Consider the following 23,963-nt stretch of genomic DNA (forward strand, 5'->3'; position numbering starts at 1 on the left):
ATAATATTAGATTGGCCTTTGTAAAATAATGACTTTCAGACACTGATTAAGGTGCAATTCAACTGCTGTTACTCTTCCTTCCTTTTAATTTAATTCATCTTACATTGAATAGTTGTAAATTATACTATGAAAGAAAGATTCAAATGTGAACATGCTCTGATGACAGAGGAACACAAACCTTTCTTCGCACACATGGCATACAGCATGTGAGGTACATTAAAATTACATTACTTACACTGAAGGATACCTTGTTACAGTATCTGCAAATACAATTTGCTCCCATTTTCAAATAATTTTAGACTGTCAGAATGAAGTGAAGTAGCTTTAGCAGGACTAAAGGATTGGAGTTTGACAATGGTAAAAGGGTCAAAGTTTCTTTCTAACATAACCTTGGATGTTCTTAGCAGTTACAGGTACCGGACTCGGGTTTTATCCACTGATTTAAGGACAGCTCAGCTTCAATTGTAACACATGTTCCTTTGGAAACCAACACTTTTGCTTATATCTGGTCACAGTATAACAACTCATCTCAACATGAAAAATATTTTGTTAATATTTTTGCCCATTTCCTTGTACAATCATTATATAGCTATTAACATGACCCATTATTTGTATTTTTGCTTGGCTGTTTTCAGAGATAAGGTATTTGTGCTTGGTCTGACCCCTCGTTTCAGAACAATATGTCCTTGTGAAGTGCTGTAATCAAAAAAAGGCTGTTATGAATGCTTTTCAGCTGACTCAAATAAACCCCCATAACAATATGAAGAAAGAATGAATAAACCATTTCAATTTGCTCTGAACTTATGTATACCTGAACGCATAGCATCTTTTTGAATGCTTTCATAATCATGCCAGTCCTTCCTTTTCAAGCCATCAGTCCAGGTAAAGAGCTGTCCATCTCCCAGCCCCAATGGAAGTGTCTGTGAAAACAGCAAACAAACAAATAAATATATACATACATACATAGCTTGCATTATTACAGAAGAACACTTAATATACAGCAGAAGCCAATAAAACATTCAGTGTATCCAATGCAAATACTGAAACTTAAATGAAGCTATTTTTCTAAACAGTGTAAGAAAACCATTAATTTATTTCTTGACAAACAATTAATCGAAGTATGTCAAACAATTTGTACTTAACATTTCTTTCCATCAGTGTCCTGCTATCACTGCTTGGCAAGAAGCTCATGGAAGTTAAATGGATGACTAAAATTAATCAGGTTTCAAAAATGTCTCATCCTTCAATTCATGAAGTACTTGATTTTTTTCCATAAACTACCACTTGTGCAAAGCTGGAGTTATAGTTACTAAGCACCTTTCAGTGTTCCCCTTGATTTTTGGGGTTGGTGTTTTTTTGGGGTTGGTTGGGGTTTTTTTGGTGGTGGGTTTTTTTCGGGCTTTTTTTTTTTTGATAGCTAATGATGAGCTACTGCTATTCACACATGGCCAGGCTTACTGCATCAGATGCACAGAGCAAAGAGACCCTCAAAACACTTTCAAATCCTGTAGATCTTTTATTTTGTAAAAGATAAGGGGGAAAGAAACCCAAACAAACCCATCCCCTCAAAAAGTACCCAGCAAAAAAGCCCCCATGCAACACAAAGTTGGTAAATTGACTTCCCCTTTCCAGACTCTAAATTCTCAGGTAAAGCTAAGAACCACTTTTCCCTTCTAAGCAATTTTACCTTTCTAGAGCTTTTCTTGTCATTTTTTTCTGCGAAATGCTGGTGTTTTTTATAAAAAATAAAATAGAAAACTAGTATTAGAAGTAGACAAAATTTGGATGCATAGGAAGTAGTACAAAGCTGCAGAAGTTTTCAAATAAATATAGCCTTTTCCTAAATACTTAATTTACAAAAAAATATGGTAAAAGAAATGGAGAAAATTTTGATAAACAAAGGAGACAATCTACCACATCTGTGCTGAAGAAAGTGAGGAAGCGATTCAGTGCTGCTTAGGAGTAACATGAAAATTCTAGTTCTGTTAATTCTAGGTTTGAACCAGTAAGTTACCCAGAATGAAGGGTATATGTCTAATGGATGTTACAAATGTAGTTATCAAAGTATATGTGAAAACAAACTTGAAAAGCAGTTCCAGGAAAGCAACATTTCATCAGTCTTCTACTAGGCAATATTGAAAGCTCTAAAAAAATCTTGTGCATATGTAAGAACAATGCTCTGAACTTCAAGTATGTAAACCAAATGAATATTGGACTCACCCATCTTTTACTGATTTTACACTACTGGCACCACAAAGCTGGGAGATGGTGGCTTCGAGTGAAGCTGCCCCAGCATTTTCAGTTAGGGTTTCTCTTTTCAGGAGAGACATGTGTTTGCCAGGCTATATGATGTGGATCTGGTAGCTAAGCCATCCTTAAAACAGGGGTTTGAAGGCTTTCAGATTGTAAGCAAGAAGCGAGTAATGCCAGGCATGGCTGGTTACCTTTGGGCAAAGGATGCTAGAAATCCTAGCTGACATAGATCTATGCAGAAAATCTCTGCTTTGGGTCAGCTGATGTTTCTGATAATGTTGGATATTCAGGGCAAAGTGTTGTGAGCTAGTGCTCTCCAATAAATCCCTGTGATACTGAGTCAAAGCCACCACATTCTTCCAGCATTACCTACTTTTTCTAGTTTTAATGTTAAAGGTACGTTATGTTACATATCACCGAAGTGTAATCCAACCTGTGTTTCTTCCATTACTAAAACTTTTGCAGTCGTATTCCAAGAAAAGACTCCGTTGCGTTGTTTTAATATCATACAAGCCAGAGGTTCAAACCTGGAAAAACTGAAGAAAAACTGAAGATACCCTGATAAAAGTATTTCATGTTATCAAAATATCTAACTTTTCCTGTCCTTGAAATGAAGTCATTAATTTCAATAATTCTTGAATTCAAATAATAGTAATGTTCCAATAGTGATCTGAAGTAGCTTGTTTGTTAAAAGTCAGAAGCACAAGGTACTATGGAGACTGCAACAGCGTTAAGCGTGATTATTGAACCCAAAGTCATAAAATAATCCACTCTGAAGCACTAACTGGCTATTTAAAAGTCAGGGCCAGACAGATCAGCTAAATTCCTATCCCTTGTCAATATGGGTATAGCTGGTGTGAACCTCTCAGTCCCAAAAAATCACAGCTATCAAAAGCAGCACAAACTTTACTTTTGTGACCCTTTATTCCTGTGCTGGCTTTGTTCCCTAAAAGTAGCGATTTAAATGGCAAGTTTGCCACACACAGAAAGAAAGCTGAGTAGTAGAGTTTACAGCTGGTTTCCTGTTGCCTATTTGCATTTTGATGCCATTACTTTAAAAAAAAATATTAATTACTCGTAGTTACTGTACCTGATAACATTTACAAGTCTCATGTACCAGGATGCCCTCTTGCAAGCATAATCTAGTTAAATACATTCATTAAATACATTAAAATTAGTCTAGCAAAAGGATTGCTATTCAGACAGTATAATCTCAATGGGGACCAAACACTCTGGCCTTTTGAGGGACTAGACTTCATGAAATTCTCCCTGTGGACACATTGGTTTTACTTCTGCAGTGGGCGTGAAGCAGGGCTTAAGAAGGGATGTAGAGTTTCAGTCAAACACTCCGGAAAGAGTTTTGCAGTAGAAATTCTATAGCTCTGAAGAAATCAGGACTGCCTTCAGTCCCTCAACTAAATATCTCCCTTGTCAGCAACTGAAGGTTTTTTTTTCTTTTTGATGTTGCTACATGCCTAACAAGATACAAAAGCACTTGAGAAAACTGGTTCCTCCATTTCACTTCTGCCTAAGGGTAAACAAATTGCATTTTGAGAGACCTTAAAGCAGAGTTTCTGGAATGTTTTAAAACTGCTAAAAGGCTCCATTGTAAAACTCTAAGTATGCTAAACATGCTTCATTCTTCCAGATGATGATGACTGGAAGAGCCCCTGTTTCTAAAGCATCTCTAGCTGGAAAGTAAGCAAAGGAAGGAAAAGAAAAAAACAAACAAAACAGTCTTAATCTAACCTTGTCTTCCCCCTACATACTCTCTGCTTTTCTTTCTCAGTTCTCTGTCTTTTTGGATACACCGATAATTTACAGTATTTTGCATCAAATGAGAAAAAAACCTCTGGTTTTGTTATACACAGGCTATGACTGGTGTAATGGCTAGATAATAATACCAACCAAGATAGTGCTGCTATTGGTAAGTACACACAAGAAAGCTCAGAAACCACATCCTCACCTCTGTGGTCAATCTCAGAAAGACATGTTCTGAGCAGATGAATACAAAGTCACTTCACAAGATGGAATATGCTAACAGATCCCGATTCTGAATTTTTGCTGAACACATATCTGACCACAAGTTGATGTGCTAAGCTGAAATAAAATTAACCACACTGCATAAGTAGAAGTGCTAAAGGCGGCAACAACAGGAATTCTTCATTTTAGGGGTAACGTATGAGCAGCTAGACCAAAAGCTATATTCGTGCTATAAAATACCCTATGACTTCAGCACAAAATTGGGTTTAGACATTTAAACATATAATCAAATAAGCTTGGGTTCCAGCCCATAAAATAAAAATTTATTAAGGATTATTAACCTGTGGCTAAGCAAATTATCACAGACAGAGTATTCTGGAGAATACATGTTCATTATTTCCACATTCTGGGTTCTCATGTATTTAAGTAGTATGAACACTGCAAGATTGGTGTGAAGAGTTAGTTTGACATGTGCAATAATAATCTTTTGGTATACGTGATGGCCTAAGAAATGCAGAAGCATGACTAGAGAAAATTATGGTTCCTTCCAAAATATGCACTAGGGATTCTTTCCAGGGGAAACCAAGGTATGAGAAAAGAAGGCTCAGGCACCCCCACCCCCTCAAGTACCTCACCATAACAGAAAAGCGATGCTTATATGTATGCTTTAGTGATATATCAATATATAGGAATAAGAAACCAGCACAGCTGGTTAACTGAAATATACTCAAGGTTTTCCCTTCCAAAACATTTCTAAGTCACCCACAAATACCACAGTCTGCCTCTACAGCCCTTAGTCTCTTGAACTTGAGAACTATTTTTATAATTGCAGCACTATTATAACACCAAATATAACTCTGCATACAAAGAGCTGGATTTTGACTGACTGTCAAAGAAATCCTACAACAATTTATCATCCAACCATTTGTTACAGATAGTATGAAGCTGTGAGTTGCACATTTTTAAGTGTTTCTGTCTAAAAGGGATTACCCACCTGCAGCAACATTACATACAGCATCTGCCTTACTATTTCATTTTCACATTAACCTCAAATCTTTTGGGATGCAAGACTGATACAGTACTACACAGACTCAGAAGATCCTTGTCCTCTAGAGAAGACTCAACATCTGGTTCAATTACAGAGAATATGATAAGCCCCCAAAATAGTATAATTATCAAAAACTCACCCACAGACTATTAGATCCCTCAGAGGGGATAAAAAAGCTTCTCTGCTGTGACATTTGAAAGCTTGAACTCAGAAACAATTGTCTTCATTGACTAACTCATTTATTTTTAATTTCACTCTGCAGAGGCAGACAATTAAAGGGGACTCAAGCAAAGGAAGATGATGTATTAATGGAAATGCACCTTTCTAAAAAAAAAAAAGAAGTGATAATTACAGATTCACTTTGAGCCTGAGGATCTTCTCACTAGCTCTAGGGTTATTTTACTGAACAACAATATACAATCAAATACTGCATATGCTTGTTTTGGCTGGGACAGAGTTAATTTTCTTCTTAGTAGCTGATATGCAGCTATACTTTGCATTAGTGCAGAAAACAGTGTTGATAATACAGGGATGTTTTCGTTATCGCTGATCAGCGCTTGCACAGTCGAGACCTTTTCTGCCTCTCACCCACCCACCTACGAGCAGGCTGGGGGGCACAAGGAGCTTGGGGGGGGACACAGCTGGGACAGATGGCCCAAAATAACCCACGAGATATTTCAGACCATGTAGCATCGTGCTTAGCATATAAAGTGGGAGGGAGGAGAAGGAAAGTGGGGACATATTTGGAGTCATGGCATTTGCTCAAGTAACCGCCACGTTTGATGGAGCCCTTCCGATGGCGGAACACCTGCCTGCCCACGGGAAGAATGAATTCCTTGTTTTGCTTTGATTGTGCACTTGGATTTTGCATTACCTATTAAACTGTCTTTATCTCAACCCTTGAGTTTTCTCACTTTAACCCTTCTGATCCTCTCCCCTATCCCAACAACGGGTAGCAAGTGAGCAGCTATGTAGTGCTTAGTTGCCGGTTGTGGTTAAACCATAACAGTACATTAACAAAGCATCATATTCTGATCAGCATAATAATTTCCATTTTAAAAATGAATTTTAGGAAGTAATTAATTCAGAAAATTTTAGCAATAATCACTTCTTCCTGCTCAGGAAAAAATGTGGTAAAAAAAGGAAAAAAGATGGTAAAGTACTGAATTAGACACCTTCACAGATACTTCAAGACAAGCACAAAAACAGCCAGCCTTTGATTTTCCTTTGTTTTTAAATACAAGATTCCCCACTAAGCAATTAAATCCATTTCTTCATCAGAATAAATTTATGGATCACTTTTTAAAGAGTGATGTCACTGGATATTCTATCATATGTTTATTATAAATCTGCTGCAAAATCACAACATGCCCATTTCCTGTATTTCTGTTCTGGTATTATCACAAACATAGGAAGACAGACATTCTCATGAAGCTTCTTCCCCAAGAGTTGGAATGGTCATGAAGACTAATTTTGAATGATTTCTCCTTACTCTGTTTATGCTAAATTTTAGCCCAAGACCATTCAAGTGAAACGTTAGTATTACAGCACTTAAATCTGAATTCAAGTGCTCTCCCACCTCCAAACACAAGCAAACTCTATTCTGGTGCAGGGACTGGCTGAGAATATGAGATGAAAACCAAAATATTATTTTCCCTAAGAATGTGCTTGATATAAGGCAGTCTGTTCTATAGAAAGGGTATAAAATCCAAACATCACACAGTCTCATCTCTATGCCTTTATGTTTAAGCTTCTGAACGACACCTGCATAGCCCTCCTTTCCTATTGCTCTTCAGTATTAGACTAACAAACAAAAAAGGTCTCATATCTGAATTGCCAAATAGAACAGAGATCAGTGTACAAGTAGTAATGCTGAGCAAATAGGTGCAATACAGGCCTTAAACGCCTGTGAAGTCCTCACCATCATAAAATGAAACTATTCCACCTAGTAATTTGGCTCCACCACGATCTTTCCTTAAGATGTCAGGGGCAGGCATTGCAACACCTGAAAGTTTTGATAGTTTTGAAAGCTGATAGTTTTGAACCCCCAGGCTACGTGTTTTTCAGGGTCCTTCTCTGGGATGCTATCCCTCTAGGAGGGAAGCAGTGGCTGCAGCGAGTGCAGTGGTAGGCTGTGGGGGATGGGTGGGCAGCAGCCACCCTGCCCACCCAGGGCACCCACCTCTTGATGCCATTCACTGAGTGTTCCGGTCAGTCCTGTGCTGCTGCTGGCCAGATGCTGGCTACACCAAAACCACTGCCCATTGGGGTAGCACTTGAGGGACATACAAAAGATGCCCAGGGAGAAGTGGAGAGATGAGAGAGCTGGAGGGACACTTGAGGGACCTCATCCTACAATGCCACCCTCCTACATACTTCAAAGAAATGGTTGCTGTAGATCTGGATACCCTCATTAGGTTGGAAGATGCTGAGGATGAAGAAAACGTTGTTCAGTAAAATGTAGAGAACTACTATTTGCTCTCAAGAGAAGGTGGTAAAGGCTCTAAAGCCTATTATCTTTCAAAAAGAAGGAAAAAACCAGAATACATTCAGATATAACTACTGCCTTTTAATTTTATTTTTACTTTAAGTACTTTACAACATTTTTAAAAATAAAAACCTGAATTATTTTCCAAATCTTTACCTTGAAGCAATATAATAGAGAGTTGAGGACATGATGAATTCTTCATATGCTCAGATTTCATGTGCCATTTATTTGTTATGCCACAGCAAATAAGCGTTCACTGCACTGACATTTACATTACTAGAAATAATTAGCCCGGCACATCAAAAAAGGGCAGTACTTGATTTAGTCTGCACCATCTGAGTGACTCAAGGTTATTTCATTTTTGAAACACTTTCAGGCTTTCTGTGCTTTTATTTTCTAGATCATCATGGACAACCCAGTAGCATCATGCCATCAATTCCAGACTAAAGCTGTTAATAATGTTATTTTGAAAATGCCAAGCTCCCCAAGCTTCTCATTACTGAGATTTTTATAGACAGGTATAAAACCTGTTATTGCTGCACTACAGTTATATTGTTGAAGTAACAAAACTGCAGAAAAAACTAAATTAAAACAGGTTTTAAAAACATCGCAATTTCCTATTGACCCAGTGTATGAGTGCTTGAGCATTGGGTGAATGACAATTCTGTAAGGATGCATTTCCATGCTGGGAAGTTGTGAGTTATCATGTCAAATTATGGAAGATTAGAGATGTTTAATAATATATATTGGTATAAGAACAGTAAAAGCTTCTTTAGCACAGATGCTGTCTTGCATCCATCACTCACGAACTAAAAGCTTGCAGTATGCACTGCCATTCATGATGTAGAATTTTAAACACACACATTTTGCAAGTTATCAGGAAAAGAGTTCATGGAATCCTATTATGTTGACTATATCAAGTGATACCCCATGGAAATTCCTGTGCTTTGCAACTCTTATGTATGTTGAAACTATCCTCAAAAAATTATTTCTCATTTAACTTCTAGTATTTCCAAAACATCCATTATCACCTTGATGTTGTTGACATTTGTATTTCCTGACTGCTACAAACGACTTGGGTAACACAGGCAAAAAGTATTCTAAATCCCCAAAAGAATACAGCAGAGCGGGGCAGAATAGCACCAAGTGGTTATCCTGGGCACATTACAGTATGCATACATGGATTCTTCTGTATTTCAGTCAGTGCCCATTGCCTTTCACCTTTTCCTTGCCACCACTGAGAAAGGTCTGGCTTTATTTTTTTTACCCCCTGCAGTCAGGTATTTATACCCACTGGGTTTAAATACTTTGTCTTGATAAGACTACATAGATCCAGCTCCCTCAGCTTCTCCCTGTAACACAGATGCTCTGGTCCCTTTGGAGGGGGACGAGGGTTTTACTAGTTCCACAGGCAAGGTATAAAATGCACGGAATTCCAAAGGAGTTTGGATTCAACATCTGTTGATTCTGAACCACCATGAATTGCCAAAGGTGACCTATGAAGTCTGGCAGTGAATCTTGGCTTCCTAAATGACACAACTTCAACTGCCTGTGGGACAGGAGGAAGGGTATAAACTGAAATGATAATAAAAATGATTCCTCAGGGCAAGCAACTCCCATCTCTTTCTGCCTGCTGGTCTAAGCTGCTGACAGATTTGTTCAATAACTAAATCACCTAAACCAATCTTTTCCTAATGTTTTAACTTCTCTGAATTCCAGCTTGGTGAAATGAAATCAAACTCAAGTAACACAAGTGTCTATGACAGATCCAAATAAACCAAAACACACACTGACAAAGTGCTGCTACTCCAGGTCTTTTGTAGAGGAATGAAGGCAGTGGGTTGATTAGCATTGATAATACAGGGTTTATCTCTCTGTCCACTTCTGACTGTTCTAGAAAGTCTATGATCAATCTCCATGTTGTTAACAACGCTGTAGCAATTTTGTCTCCCCACGAGGCAGCCTCAAGAAGTACCTTTCCAACGCTTTGCCATGTCTGAATGCTGAAAACCTTTTTCACCATAACTAGCAAATTACATTTACACCACACTAGCAGAATTCTTATTGCCGTTACATTATATTTTACACCTGTTTTTTCAAATATATCCATAAGCATTGCAAATATAGAATTTGTCTCCCTCTCCGCTTTTAATCGTTCTGGTAAGTCTAAAACTAATCTCCATGTTGTTAGCGATGTTGTTGCAATTTTATCGCCCCTCGAGGCAGCCTCAGAAAGTAATTTTCCAGTGTTTTGCCATGTCTGAACGCATGTGACTTTTTTTGGCGTAACTAACGCATCATTTACTTTGCACCATCCTAGCAAAGTTCTTATTGCCCTCTTGTTATACTTTAGGCTTCGTTTTTCAAATATATCTATAAGCATCGTTAACAGAGAATTTTCTTCTTCTGCACTCATATTAAATAGTCCCCATCCACGCTGGGCACCAAAAGTTGCAATTTGAGTTAAGATGGACAAGAAATATTGCAATGCACCCATATCGATTAGTTGTCAACGGCTCACCTCTCATGGTGTCTGTTACGGGTCGCAGGCTCTCCCACTTGTCTCAGCTACGTTGGGCGCCGGTTGTCATAGTCTGAGTCCAACTCAGTCAGCCTCACATGGGGCACCATTGTTGCAGCAAAAACAAACTAGTAGGCTGCAACAAGGCTCTTACCATCAGTCAGATTCTACTGTCCATTCTGTTCCTCCTTCCTCCAGAGGTCAGACCACACTGCTCCTCCTCAATCTGACCCCCTCTCCCACAACCCTCAGCGGGAAGGAGCTACAGCTGCACATCATCCATGTCAGTCAACCCACTGCCTCTGCAGCAAGGCCACAGCTGCATGTTATCAATGCTAATCAACCCACTGCCTTCATTCCTCTACAGTCTTTTCCTTCAGCTCAGGAGTGCTTTGCCAGTGCAATAGGGTAAGCTTGCAGAAGGAGCCTGTATCCATACTTCACTATTCGTTTTCAGGAAGTTTTACATCATACTCATGTTTTATTAATACTACACATTAATGACTGGCTTTTTCAGAAATTATTTTTTACATCAAAAGACATTAAAAGGGTTTGAAGAGACCTGGCAGGATTTTTGCCAGCATGGCTACTGGTTATTTTTTGAACCAGCACGGGTCTTTATATAAGCCACTGGATGAACACTATAAACAATGATTTTTAGTTACTCCTGAAAGAATTTATTATATAACTTTCTGGGTCTTTTTTTACCATGCTAATTTTGCTAATTTAATTTTTTTTATTTAATTTAAAAAGCAAAAAAACCCAACCAACCAAAACCCAGAGAGAAATTTATTTACAGTTTTGGGACTGATCCATTTTTTGATGATTGCCAGTTTGCAATATTGCAAGGATGAATAATGAAGTTGTAATAGTGCTTGTTGTTAACAGACTTTTCAGATTACCCATTTTTCCTCAAGTTTAGAATAATGTCTTTAGATTTTCACTATGCTAAGAATCACATGGTTTTAGATTGGCCACTGCACCAACTCAAGACAAAAAGTGCTTTTGTAGGATTCAAATGTCAGGTCTTTTAAGCAGGAAATAATTTCTCATTTTGACAAATCTGTTCAATGGTGATTAACAATCATATTGTCTTATGCTAAATTACATTTAAAGTAACTTGCCTTTGAATTTTTAATAAAAGCACATCCTCTCTTAGGTAACATTCACAGATTACTGAACACATTTTAAAAACAGTACAGCATGATCACTACAATTAGATTATCACTAATGAGAAAATTGCAACTTATTTGTTGTTGCATGAGAAAACAACAATTTCATAAGCATTTTCCATTTTTTTTTTCTCCTTTGGTGCACCTATTACTTATAAAAAAATGATCTCTGAAGATTTCTTCAAATCTCTGTAGTACAGCTGATTACAGCTTTGCAGTATATTTGATACCAGTTACCCAGCAGACCCAGTAATATTAGAAAAAAATATAGCTACCCTTTATTATTGCTTTTTTTAAGATAACATAAGCTGACCAATACTTTCAATAGAAATGGATTTTTTTGGGCATATTCTGTTGTAATAGAAACATTGTAAGAGAAAGGTCAGATGAAGAAGCTAACTCCAGCCAAACTTGCTACCCAGCATGTTTTAGCACTAAATAAAAAATCTGCTACAAAAAAATCAGTTTCTGCAGCAATGGTATAGCATATTCCATATTTTTGACTGCAGTATAAGATAAAAATTAATTTGGCCACTCAAGAGTATTTGCAAAAGCTAATAGACTTCTATAAGTACATATTTTAATTGTTACAATAGAAAAGTAATAGATTTCTAAATTAGAGTTTTGATGAGCTTTACATTCCGATCTCTACAGATAAGCTGCCATACTGTAAGACAGCCTCTGCACACAGGTGAAAGAGTAACTTTTTATTTTATGTAATTGTCTGAACATTTTTACAAACAGCAGAAAGAAAACACTGATTTGTTTAAATAGTATTTTTGAAGTTTGTGCTGATCCATGACACAACAGAATTCATGTTCCAAGGGCACTGATTTGCAGAATACTCAAGCTTTTGCCAATGCCCATATGGAGGAGGAAAAAACCTTACTGTCTTGCTGCGTGTCACACAGTGCTAATCTATTCACAAATACTCCAGACTATCTATATTAAAAAGTAAACTTCTATAAAAAAAACCCCACAAAGCACGGAAAGTAATACTACTCCTACTAGAAGTCCCTTCCTGCAAAAACATCCATCAGTTCAAGAACTGGTATTAAAACATACCAATTAAATGCATCATTAATACCTAATTTTGGAATTTGCAGTTTAGGTTACACTGGATTAAAGAAAAAACCCTACTGTTTAATTAACTAAAGTAATGATGCCACATTGGAAAAGAATTATCTTGCACTTTAAAGACCTTGAATCAAACTAACCTGCCCAAATGCAAGTGCCAACTCGTATCTGTAGGCTTCTGATGCTGCAGCAAATGTATCATTACTTGATCTCTAGAAGAATTCTTTGTTTATGAGGGCATTGGATAGTAATTTCCATAGTTTAAGAGACTTTCAAACAAACTCCACAGACTGCTGCAGAAAGCAAGCTGATTAAACGTAGCCGACAGGTTTACATTCTTCTTCAGCCTTCTCAAGACAATACAAAGCTGATAAGGAGACCTCTTCCAAGGTCTTTGGAAGCATGAGAATTTCTGTGCTTTGTGTGAACCCATTACAGGTTTACTAAGGCCAACAGCAGTCTTGCTAGTGATTCCAGGCACAGAATCATAAAAATGTATCTGGAAGGTCCTTTGAGATACAATCTTTTCCCACCTCCAATCAGAACTGGGTATGCCTAAATCACTTCCCTGAAGTGTCTAACTAATATGCCCTTGCAGACCTCCATAGCAGAGACTGCACAATCTCTCAAGGCAATCTACTTCAATACTTCATTATTTTTGCAATTAGATAACTTCCCCTTTCATCTAACCTGTATTACTTGCCATAATTTAAGCCTTTTATTTCTTTGTTCTTTTCACCAGGGACAGGAAGAACATATTTCCTTTCCAGCAGCTACATTTCATGGACATGAAAATTATTCTCTCCTCTAGACTAAATGCTCTTATTTTTTAAAATTCTTCTCAGCTCTTGTTGCTGACCCTGGGAGTATATGAAACTTTGAAGAGAACAACATTAGTTTGTTAGCAATTGGGTAAGACTAAGAATAGCAAGTATAAACTGCTTATTAAAAGAACCCAAACAAACCAACAAGAAACATTACTACTACCTGGAAAAAGAACTAAGACAAGTAACTGCAGGTGACCATTTCCTGAAAATAAGAAAGATTATTTATTGTAACATGCTTTTTCCCTCTCTGACTGACAATAAAATAGCAACAACATACCCATGTTGTGCATTCATACACTTCATACTTCAAACCCTACCTCACACTATTTTATGAAGCAACAGTGAATTCTCTTAATTAAAGTGGACAAATTACTTAAATGTTTATACATAATTAAGGCAATGAAGATTAAGTTATGTCAAACCTGAAAAGATACTGAAGTTCAATAGGATTCATATACTTAAAATCACCAGACTACTAGGAAGATGATCTAACAGGTCTTGTACTTCAGCATGTGCATGAATGAATGCTGATTTTTCCCCTAGCAGCAAAAGCATATTTAAAGAATTCAGATATGCGCAGAAAATCTTCCCCAAGTGGGAAAATAGGAACAACAGTGGAAGGAGGAAAGAGTTATGAGAGGTTTTAATGAACTCTTTCAAATTAAAAAATGACCTAATTTTTTTCCTCTGACCCAAACCCTTTGAAATTGGACAAACAGATGATCATCTCTGTCTAATGCCATTTAAGCTGACCTTTCCATTTTATGCCAATAGTTTTCAATTACAAAACCAATCAGAGTGTATTTCACTAAACGGAGTACTGTGATTAGTCACATCTAATTTTATCAACAGCCAGAATGTGAATAGCATATTAAAGTAGGATGAACAGCTTTGATTGATACATTGAGTTTTAATTTCTAATTCCTTGTCTCCCACTCTTTTGGTAGGAATTGAAAGTTACACATCATTGAACAGGAAAAGCTACTGTAACTCAAACATAGCTTCAAAGATTTGACCTTCAGTTTTTCTCAGACTTCCCCCCTCCCTCTGCAGTACATAGACATCAGATTAATAGGTATGGAGCTATGTGGACAGGCTTTAAACACAGAACAGTTATTAAAAGAACAACAAGACTGACATTAAAATTAATTATCAGTTCTTTTGGCAGAAGAATCTATATCCACCTTTGCTACAGACTACTTTTATAGGTTTTGAAAAAGTCTTCTTTAAAATGCAAGATAATAATTCTTTTCCAATATGGGTTCATGACTTGAGTTAATTAAAGAAGACCTTTAGTCTTCTAAGAAATAGAACCCACCCTATGTCCAAAGCTAGGTATTTACATTGGTGTTACTTATGTTAATATAGGCTGCCTAATTTTCATAGGCACACCCACATCTCCTACTGATGTCAGCATTTAAGTCTGAAAATGTTAGTGTTAGCTAGTGTATTTAAGTCACTTGTACTTGAGACCCTCCTGTGGCATTGCACGGAGGAATCAAAGACTGTGCTCAAGAGCTATGCAAGTTCTGCCAAAGTCATGGCAGACAGAAAAATGGTACTGCACTTTTCCATAGCCCTCACCCCTGAAAAAGGTGCTGCAGCATGATCTTGCACACCGTTTCCACAACCCCCTCTCCTCTGAGGGCAGTTTTTCCAGTAAACTCAAGACAACAGACCTTCCTGCCAGCCTCCTGCTGGATCACAGCTGTGGTGCTGGTTAACCCTGGCCCTTGCAGAGGATTTCATTCCAGACAGCTCACGTCTTCCTACAGGCTGGCTCTTCTGGCTTCTGGCTGAGAGCTTAGGAAAGTCTCTGCTCTGCCTTTGCTAAGTCTCTATGCATAAACATAAAACACTGATTCCCTCTGCACTACCTTAGCTGAACTCAGTATCCTTATGTTCCCCAGCAGATCTGATATCCAGCTATGCTTCACTGGCTCTAAGGCAAACTCCAGAGCTCCCTTAAAGGGCAATTCTCTCTACAATCAGGACCATTACCAGGATATAGACATACAGAAAAAATTGTATTATCTCACATAGCACCATGAAGTTGCTGTCCTTTAAAAACTGTCTTTTTACTGATGACTGTTACAATTACAGGGATTAATATTATTAGCCCCCTTTTTCTCTTAGCTGGATATTTCAATACCCCAAACCCCTGAACTTTAAAATACCTCAGGTCTGGGGAAGAGTCAAAACGGAAACACATTAAATTGTCAGTTTAATATATATTAGAATCCATGGAGACATTAAATTTCACTTTTCATCTATAAATATTAAACATTAATGAGGTCTCAGGTACAAAGACATTAAAGTGAAACATCAGAGAGCTATGACTTAGCTCGTATACAGCGAAAGAAAGTTCACAAGGGAAGCTAATAAAGGTCAAAACCACAGAGCTACCGTAAAACCAGAACATACAACAGATGAAAAAGAGATTCAAGTAAACCTGATTTTAAAAGGTCTATTAAGAAACATATACACACTTCCACAAGCAGAATTTTCATGTAAAACACAAAGAAATGGACAGTAATTAAATACATAGTCCTATTCACTTACGTATTTCTAACAAAGTAATGTTCAGAGTGAGGGCCCACAAACATCTCTTGGGTAACTTGAGAACAACTTGTAGAGGAAGCTGACAAACCTTAAAATGAAGAATTCATAAGCACAAACAAAATCAAAGCTATAGCTGCATCCTGATGTCCTTTATTCCTCCCATGTTTCCAGTTCTGAAGACTCCAATGCCTACAGCTACAAACATAGTAATTCAAAAACCCCAAACACACAGTGATTAGACAAAAAGATAATAAGGTAATATGCACTCTTTGCATGGCAGCTGACCAAAAATACAAGGGAAGAAATATCTAAAGATGAATAGGAGAGCAAAAGATCATAGGTGAAGTGACAGCTTATTTTTTGTACATTTGTAATCTACTTTTCTTCCTCAACCACCTTATTCATACACACCACCCCTCCGTACTGGTATAAAAGCAGATATTCCTTTCCTCCACCCCCAAAGATAAAGATTTCTAGTTACAAAAAGAAAACCCATCTGGGAGATATTCACTGTTTGGAGGCAGAGTGTAGCACATTTGACAGAAATACAGCAAGGCAAAATGTGATACTAGACGTTCCATAGATAAAAACCAAAACTGAAAGTCACAGCTCTCCCTAACTTTATATAGAAACAAGAATTTTGTATCCAGGCTGTATTTAAAGATGTAATTCTGTAAAATCAGAGTTACTAGCATGAGATGTCTAGCACAGCATATTCTGAATGCATAGTATCCATTTAACTGGAAAATTTTCACTTCTAAATGTTATATTATTACTCTGGTATACCATGGCCTGGCACACATACCATACAATGAAATACTAACAACTCACTACTAAGTTGTAAAAAATCTCAGAAATACATTTAGTGATAGATATACAGTAAGGTCCTTTTATTATATTACAATATCTATCACCACATTAATATTAATGGTCACCAATGCACTGGACTTCAGAAGAGAGATATCAACATCTGTACCCTTAGATCTTGGATAAAACCATTTGAAGAAGCTTCAATGAAAAGAACTTACATAAAGCTGATCAGGCCACCATGAACCCTAAATGAAACAAACCTCTGACAGTCTTTTACTCCAAGTCATTTTCTGAGCAGCAAAATCTGAGACCCCAGAAACACTTGTGCATAGTCATGTACATCTCTGAGTTTACACAGGTGAAGCATGTTAATTCCCTAATTGCAGGTGAATTATCAAATCCAGTCAGGGTGAAGGAGAAGGAATAAACTGAAGCTATGCTCTTCACTGTGCTCAGCATGAATGATGTTAAAGAGAAGTAAAACAAAAGGAGATGGTTTCATTACTAAATTGAACACCCACACATCTGCACATTCATTCTAACAGCAAATTTACTGAATGGAAGAATTCTCTTCTTTTAATGGAATTTCAGAGTGAAAGCAAATCTTATTAAGCTTTTACCACAGATGCATTTTCAGCAACAGCATTAAGAACAGCTGTAATTAAAGTTTTATGATAAATCCTTCACCATGACAGTGTCTAACATCCCTATTTAAGAATCATAAGCCTAAAGTGCTCAGCAGCAAAACCTAGTTTTGGCCCAAATGTGTTTACAATCTCATCCTAAACAGATAAGCAGAGAAATATAAGCAATGAGACAGTATCATTCAGCACGGAAAATTGTATTTTCAGTGCACTATGAACCTAACTAGTACTACATTCAAGATACAGCCACCACAACAAAGGATTTTTCTTTTCAATTAAGGAATAGTTACGGTATTTCATAGAAACTTCCCTTGTGCTCCTCCCAGGCACCTACATAAAAGGGAGATCAGGGTTTAGGCTGACTTCCATTGTCTGATGAGAGTCGATGTTTCAAGACCTAATGAAAGAGTTGGGGTTATCTCTGAACCACTTGGGGATTAAAATCAAGCAGAGAATGCTTCATGTTTTATATTAGGGACAACAGAGTGGCACAGTCAAGGCAGTAGCCCTCTCCTTGTTCTTTGTCAATTCCAGTGAGAAAGATAAAACAGTAATTGAGATGCTTGATGCCTGAACAAATATTCAGCTCTATGGATGAACAGAAAAGGTTGCACCTCCCTGTAGATGTAGAGAAAAAAACCTTAAGTTTTCAATTTGTCTTCAAAAAGGATGTTACATGCTATCCTTAAATCAGAACTCTTTATCTCCCTGAGTTTTCTTATAATTGGTCTGGAATTTTTTTAAGATACGATTTTCTTCATACACACCATTGTATATTAAGCATGCTGGTTGGCTTTTAGACAGTCAACTAGACTCACGCATTACTGCTCCCCAGTACCTCTTTATCCTGCTCACACAGGCATGGCACTGATGACACAGGTGGTGTCATCAAATTGCACTATCAGTAAAGGCTTCATATCACTGTGCTCTTCCTGGGGAATATGTGCATGATACAGCACTCTGTCAGGTCTATATGCCCATACTGCACCTATAAACCCTACAGAAAGTGCATCACTTGGGTATTGCAACATCTCCCCCATGGTATGTCTTGGAGAAGTCCTCCAGCACTCCTCCTGCCATGCAAACACATGCACCAGTCATGCATTCACAGTTTAATTTTCATCAGCTGCTCTATATTCATTACCATTCAGTACTGATTCATAGAATCATTTAGGTCGGAAAAGACCTTTGAGATCATCAAGTCCAACTGTTAACCCAGGACTGCTGGGTCCATCCTTAAGCACTGCATTTGTACATTTTTTAAACACCTCCAGGGATGGTTCCACCACCTCCCTGGGGAACCTGTTCCAATGCTTGACCACCCTTTCAGTGAAGAAATTTTTCCTAATATCCAATCCAAACCCTTCCTGGCGCGACTTCAGTTTGTTTCCTCTTGCCCTGTTGCTATTCAGTACCAGTGTAAGTCAGTACTTGTCATTCATCTATGTCAAATTGTCTGTATTTAGTACCATATATAAATCATTTAAGAACAATTTTCTTTTAATGTTTCTGTCACCCAATTTCAGTTAAGCACACAATTCTCACTGTAAGTGAGAACAGTTCTCCTTAAGGTGACCTGAAGAGGAAACAAGAGCTTCAAGAGAAGTTATAACCTAGTCCTTTTCATACCAGAGGGGAGCAAAAGCCCTTCAGTTATTGTTAACAGTCTCTTCCGAGATGAAAAATACCATTTCATCTCTAATCTATATCTAATATCAATATCTGTAGCAAGTGAAACTTAAGCAATTCATTCAACAAGCATTTCAACTCAAGACTCATTCAATTTCTGTGGCAACTAGGTGTAACTTCTTTCTCATCCATTAACATTTTCTACATCTCTTTAAAGCAGGGGTCCTCAAACTTTTTAAACCAGGGGCCAGCGTGCGGATGCAGTGGCAGGCAGTCATCTGCGGCTGCTTGTTTCCCCCCCCAACCCCCAGTGAGGCGGGGGGGGCGGGGGGGCAGGGGGGTCTGTAAACACCGGGGGCCAGATTGAGGACCCTGGGGGGCCGTATCCGGCCTGTGGGCCGTAGTTTGAGGACCCCTGCTTTAAAGGATGGGATCGTCCTTTGAATCAGTGCTTGATTAATCACCAGGTGCCTGTAGCTAAAGCACATGTGGAAAGGGAAAACTCACTGCAGAAAAGTCTTTTGGAAGGGTTTTACTTGAATTTGTATTTACACACAGCTTTTTTCTGTCAGTGAATTAATATTATCTGAAAAAAACTGTGATTGTCAAAACAGAATTTAGATAACTATAATGTATTTGTTATGAATGCTATAATAAAATCTTTTTTGCAAACATTGTATCTTAATTACTAAAGCATAACTTGATGGCAAATGATCACACTGCAGTCATTCTTTTAATGCTTCATGCTTTTTAGAACAAATCGGTATATTAAGAAACTATATTATCTAAGATACTTTCAATACTGAATAATTCTGTCAGGGCCCTGGCATGTCACACCTCCCACCCTGAGGTCTGGCTAGGGGTGGCCAGGCCTTACACAGGCAGCTGCCGCTGCTGAACTGAGAATGTCCATGGCCCCGGGAGCCGGGCCCCAACCCACCGGCTGCCTCCTGGGCCCCACCTGGCCACCCTGGGCTGCGCCTCACCCTGGCTCTCCTCACCGGCGCCCATCCCGACCCTCACCCGTGTGCCGGTGGCACGGCTCTGCCCCACCACCAGGCTCCTGAGCAGCGGCCTGGCCTGCTGGGCCCCCACTGCCCCCTGGCCAATCCTACACCGACAACATTCCTCACTTTCCCAAGTTCAAAAGGCCTGAAAAACAGTTTTATCTTTAAAAGGCACTTAACTCACCAGAAAGCTGGAGATATGTTATCCACAGAAATGTAAATCAGTAGGTGGGTTGTTATATAATGCGAATTAATGCTTAGCATATTCACAAGGATATGAAGTAAGAGCAGCATAAAATCCGCTAAAAAGTCAACAACTGTGGCCACGCAACCTCTGCTACAGGATCACCCTTGTGAACTGGAAATGACGGAACAGGTTACACCTTTGGTAGGGTTTTCTCCAGAGAGTTGTTCTTGAGGCCTGAGAGTCATCCGTCCACATGGTGATCTCCCATACAAAACCCCGAAACCCACCACCATCCATAGCAGACCATCTGCTCAAGTTGCTCATTAAATGTTACCCAAGAAATACGCTAAGCCTGGGGTGAACGAAATCCAGGGAACAACAGATGGAGGTCAATTTTCTGTGGCTCATGATGAACCTGATTTTATGGTGGCCTAGAGGCTTTCTCAAAATGCCTCTAGTGAAACCACACAGCCAGCTGATTTCTGGACCCGACACGAATCATTTACAAGAAAAACGCCATGATGCTAAGGCCATAATGCACTCGATTAAATTAACGTACCTGAAAAATGCCATAAACAGCAGCCTCCCTTTGCAGAAAATAGGAGGCTACAGCCACACAGCACTATCTACTAAAAAGAAAAAGGAAGAACACACATCACAGAATATACTTGCTATCACACATTTCAGTCATAAAAAAGGGAAGGTAAGGTAAAATAAAACCAATAAGGGAAGGGAAAATCATAAAGAAAAATCATTCGCACTGCACATAAGTCAAATCAGTATTAGAAACCCCCCCCCCCGTCATCATGGAGGTATTACTAAACAAGGCACTACATGAAAGTACTGACAACTGATGTAATTAGTTGCTTAAAGCACTGACAACTGATGTAATTTGTTGCTTTAGAAAGGATAATACTCTGACAGGGTAGATTGCAGCCTAATAAAGGTGACAGGCTATATCTGCACTAATATATTTAAAAGTGCCTGGGTGCATTTTTGGGCAAGGGAACATGGCCCCACACCCTGAGAACCGTTAGAACCACCTGTCACGCTTTCGTCCCTTGCCAACTACCCCACATGAGCACCAACTCCTATCAGGTGTTTTTCATTGAGACATCCTATTTTGGAGACCAGGAGCTCTATAGTGTGGATGCTGGCCACTCTGTAATAGTTGGCCAGCATTCATGGCAGAGTTAAAAATTTGGGGTATTACATACAATAAAAGCACTGCTTGGACAGAGTGTTAATGCAACGCAGTCAAATCCCAGCTGTCACATTGTGTCATCCTATTTTTCTGTTCTAACATTTAAATTTAACTAATGTGAAAAATGTTAGCAAAGTTTCATACCTGTAAAATACAGTTAACTGAATCCATGACAAAAATTTACAAGTATGTTAGCTGTAACACTCTTAACTTTCATTTTTAATCTCAGTAATGTTGAATCCTCAAAATGCCTTCTGAAAAGACTACAGGCATTACTCATAGTGCGTAGTAAAGCACTGAACAGCACACAAAAAAAAAAACTTTCATCACTGCAGTTAATTCACAAGGTTTGAATCTTCAGTTGGTACATTTCTATAATACAATCTTTTGCAGACACAGAAGTAAAACCTGTAGTTACATTGTTTATCATGTATTGATAGCTACTATAACTTGGATGAGTATTAACTGAAAGAAGAGAGAATTAAAGTGCCGAAGGTGTTTCCTATACCTTCCTGTTACTTAACATATCAAATACCAGTACTACAAATGTTGTATGAAAATAATTTAATCACAAATATTGAAGTATTACAGTTACTATTCAATCAAAAATGTATGCAGACAGAAGAAAGTCTTCATGGTCTCTAACTTATTCTAAATACCACCTCATTGTTTTCTGCTTAATCCTCACAGTTTAGTATAATAGACACGTCTGTACACATCTGTGTCAAAGCTGTGACCTTCATTTGACTTTATAGCTACCTTTGGAAAGGTGACCTATGTTTCAAGAACACATTTTAATTGTGAGTAGCTGTCACAGGTAAGCTGCTGACAGGTTATTGGAATGCCTGTCACCTTTTTGGATGGCTTACACAAGGGTCACCGGTGGTGACTGTCATCTCAGCGTAAGGACTTCTCCCTTAAAAGAAGGTTTTGCTAAAGAGCATGGCTGAAGTGACTCTGAGTGGTGGGTGACATTAGATCAGAAAGAAACTTTACTAAATAAAGCCTTTCTCTTGGTTAACCACCATTACCAAAGAGGACCTGTAGATGCAAGAAAGGGCCTGGCCCGAAAGAACAGCTAATCTAAGGAGTGGGCAGACACAGACAGGAGACTTTGCTGTGTTTTGTTGCTTTCCTGAAGATCTAAAACTTTCATATGCCCTAGACACCTGACCTTTTGCATGTTATGCAAAGCCCATGTTCCTTATTTTACTTGTATGTTGTCCACAAGGGATTATACTACATAATAATTGCTTATGGGCATGGTGTTCTGTTGGTGCATATAGAACCAACAGTGGGGACAAATATTTTAGATTCTATGCAGTCTAGCATGCTAAAATGTTGTACCAGGAGGAAATATATTAGCCCATGTGTATGAAATAATTCCAGCATGGTGCAGTACCTTTGTATGGGGAAGACCCAGAAGATGCCCATATGAGTGCAACAGCCTTTCCTACAGGGTGAAAATGTAGGAAAATGCAAATATAGCCCAGACTACAGCCTGAGTACACCATACTTTAATGTGCTTTTCAGAAATAAATACAGAGGGTGCACTGGAACTTCGTTCAAGAAGTGTCGAAAAAAGTGTTTTTATGTAGTATTGTAAAGCACCTTAGAAAGTATTTTAACTGGGAGATGTGAAAACAGTGTTACCCTTAAAATTATTCTTGCCTTTCTGTCTGTCTGATTTCCTGCAAAGCTGCCACCTAGGATTTTCATCAGCTTTTTAAATTTTTCACCTATATACAGTTCTCAGGTAACAACACATTATTTTCAAAAATGCTGGCAAGCTGCAGAAATTTGTTTGTGTGTCCAGCTATGATTATAACTCAGGATATGTACCAGCAAAAAGCTCCAACATTCTCCAAGTGTCAAAAGACAGTGACTCCAGAGAATAATGAGTATTTGCTTTTAAATGAGAGGGCAAAAAAAAGGGCATAATTATGCAAAAATATGCCTTATTCACAAACTGCTAGCATTTCCAGCTTGCAAGCAATGTGGATGACCTAAGCAATGACACATCAGTTAGCAAAGGCTTTGTCAGCTTAGAAGTTCCCAGGTCTCCCTTTTCTGAGGATAATACAAGGTCCTTTGCGTACTACCAACTGTGAGACTGAGTATTTTCTAGGAAACAGGTGGATGTAAAAGCATATAATTTCCATTGTAAAGGCATATCATTTCCATACAAGGCTATCCTATGTGTTTATGACAGCAAAATATAAATGTCATGGTTCAGCCCCAGTCGGTAACTAAGTACCACACAAGTTGCTCACCCACTCCCCCCTCACCCAGAGGGATGGGGAGGAGAATCGGGAAGGAATGTAAAACCCAAGTGCTAAGATAAGAAAAAAATAATAATTGAAATAAAATAAAGCTACAACACCCCCCCACCCCCAATATAATGACAACAACAGCAATAGTTATAATGCAAAGGAGGGAGAAAGGGAGAGGAACGGAATCCAGAGTGAAGGGAGAAAAGAAAACAAGTGATTTGCAGTACAACTACTCACCACCCACTGACTGATGCCCAGCCAGTCCCTGAGCATCGGCC

At 38.4% G+C, this 23,963-nt stretch overlaps 1 protein-coding gene across 1 annotated transcript in view; it reads right to left on the reverse strand.

Moving 5' to 3' along the window:
* GALNTL6 (polypeptide N-acetylgalactosaminyltransferase like 6) overlaps window positions 1-23,963 on the reverse strand; it is a 484,972-nt gene that overhangs the window by 313,225 nt on the left and 147,784 nt on the right. Inside the window, exon 2 of the mRNA XM_055798003.1 lies at window positions 812-920. Within this exon, the coding sequence (XP_055653978.1) occupies window positions 812-920 (109 nt within the window). The remainder of the gene's footprint in view (window positions 1-811; window positions 921-23,963) is intronic.

Source organism: Falco peregrinus, chromosome 2 (assembly GCF_023634155.1).
Source record: "Falco peregrinus isolate bFalPer1 chromosome 2, bFalPer1.pri, whole genome shotgun sequence".
NCBI lineage: Eukaryota > Metazoa > Chordata > Aves > Falconiformes > Falconidae > Falco > Falco peregrinus.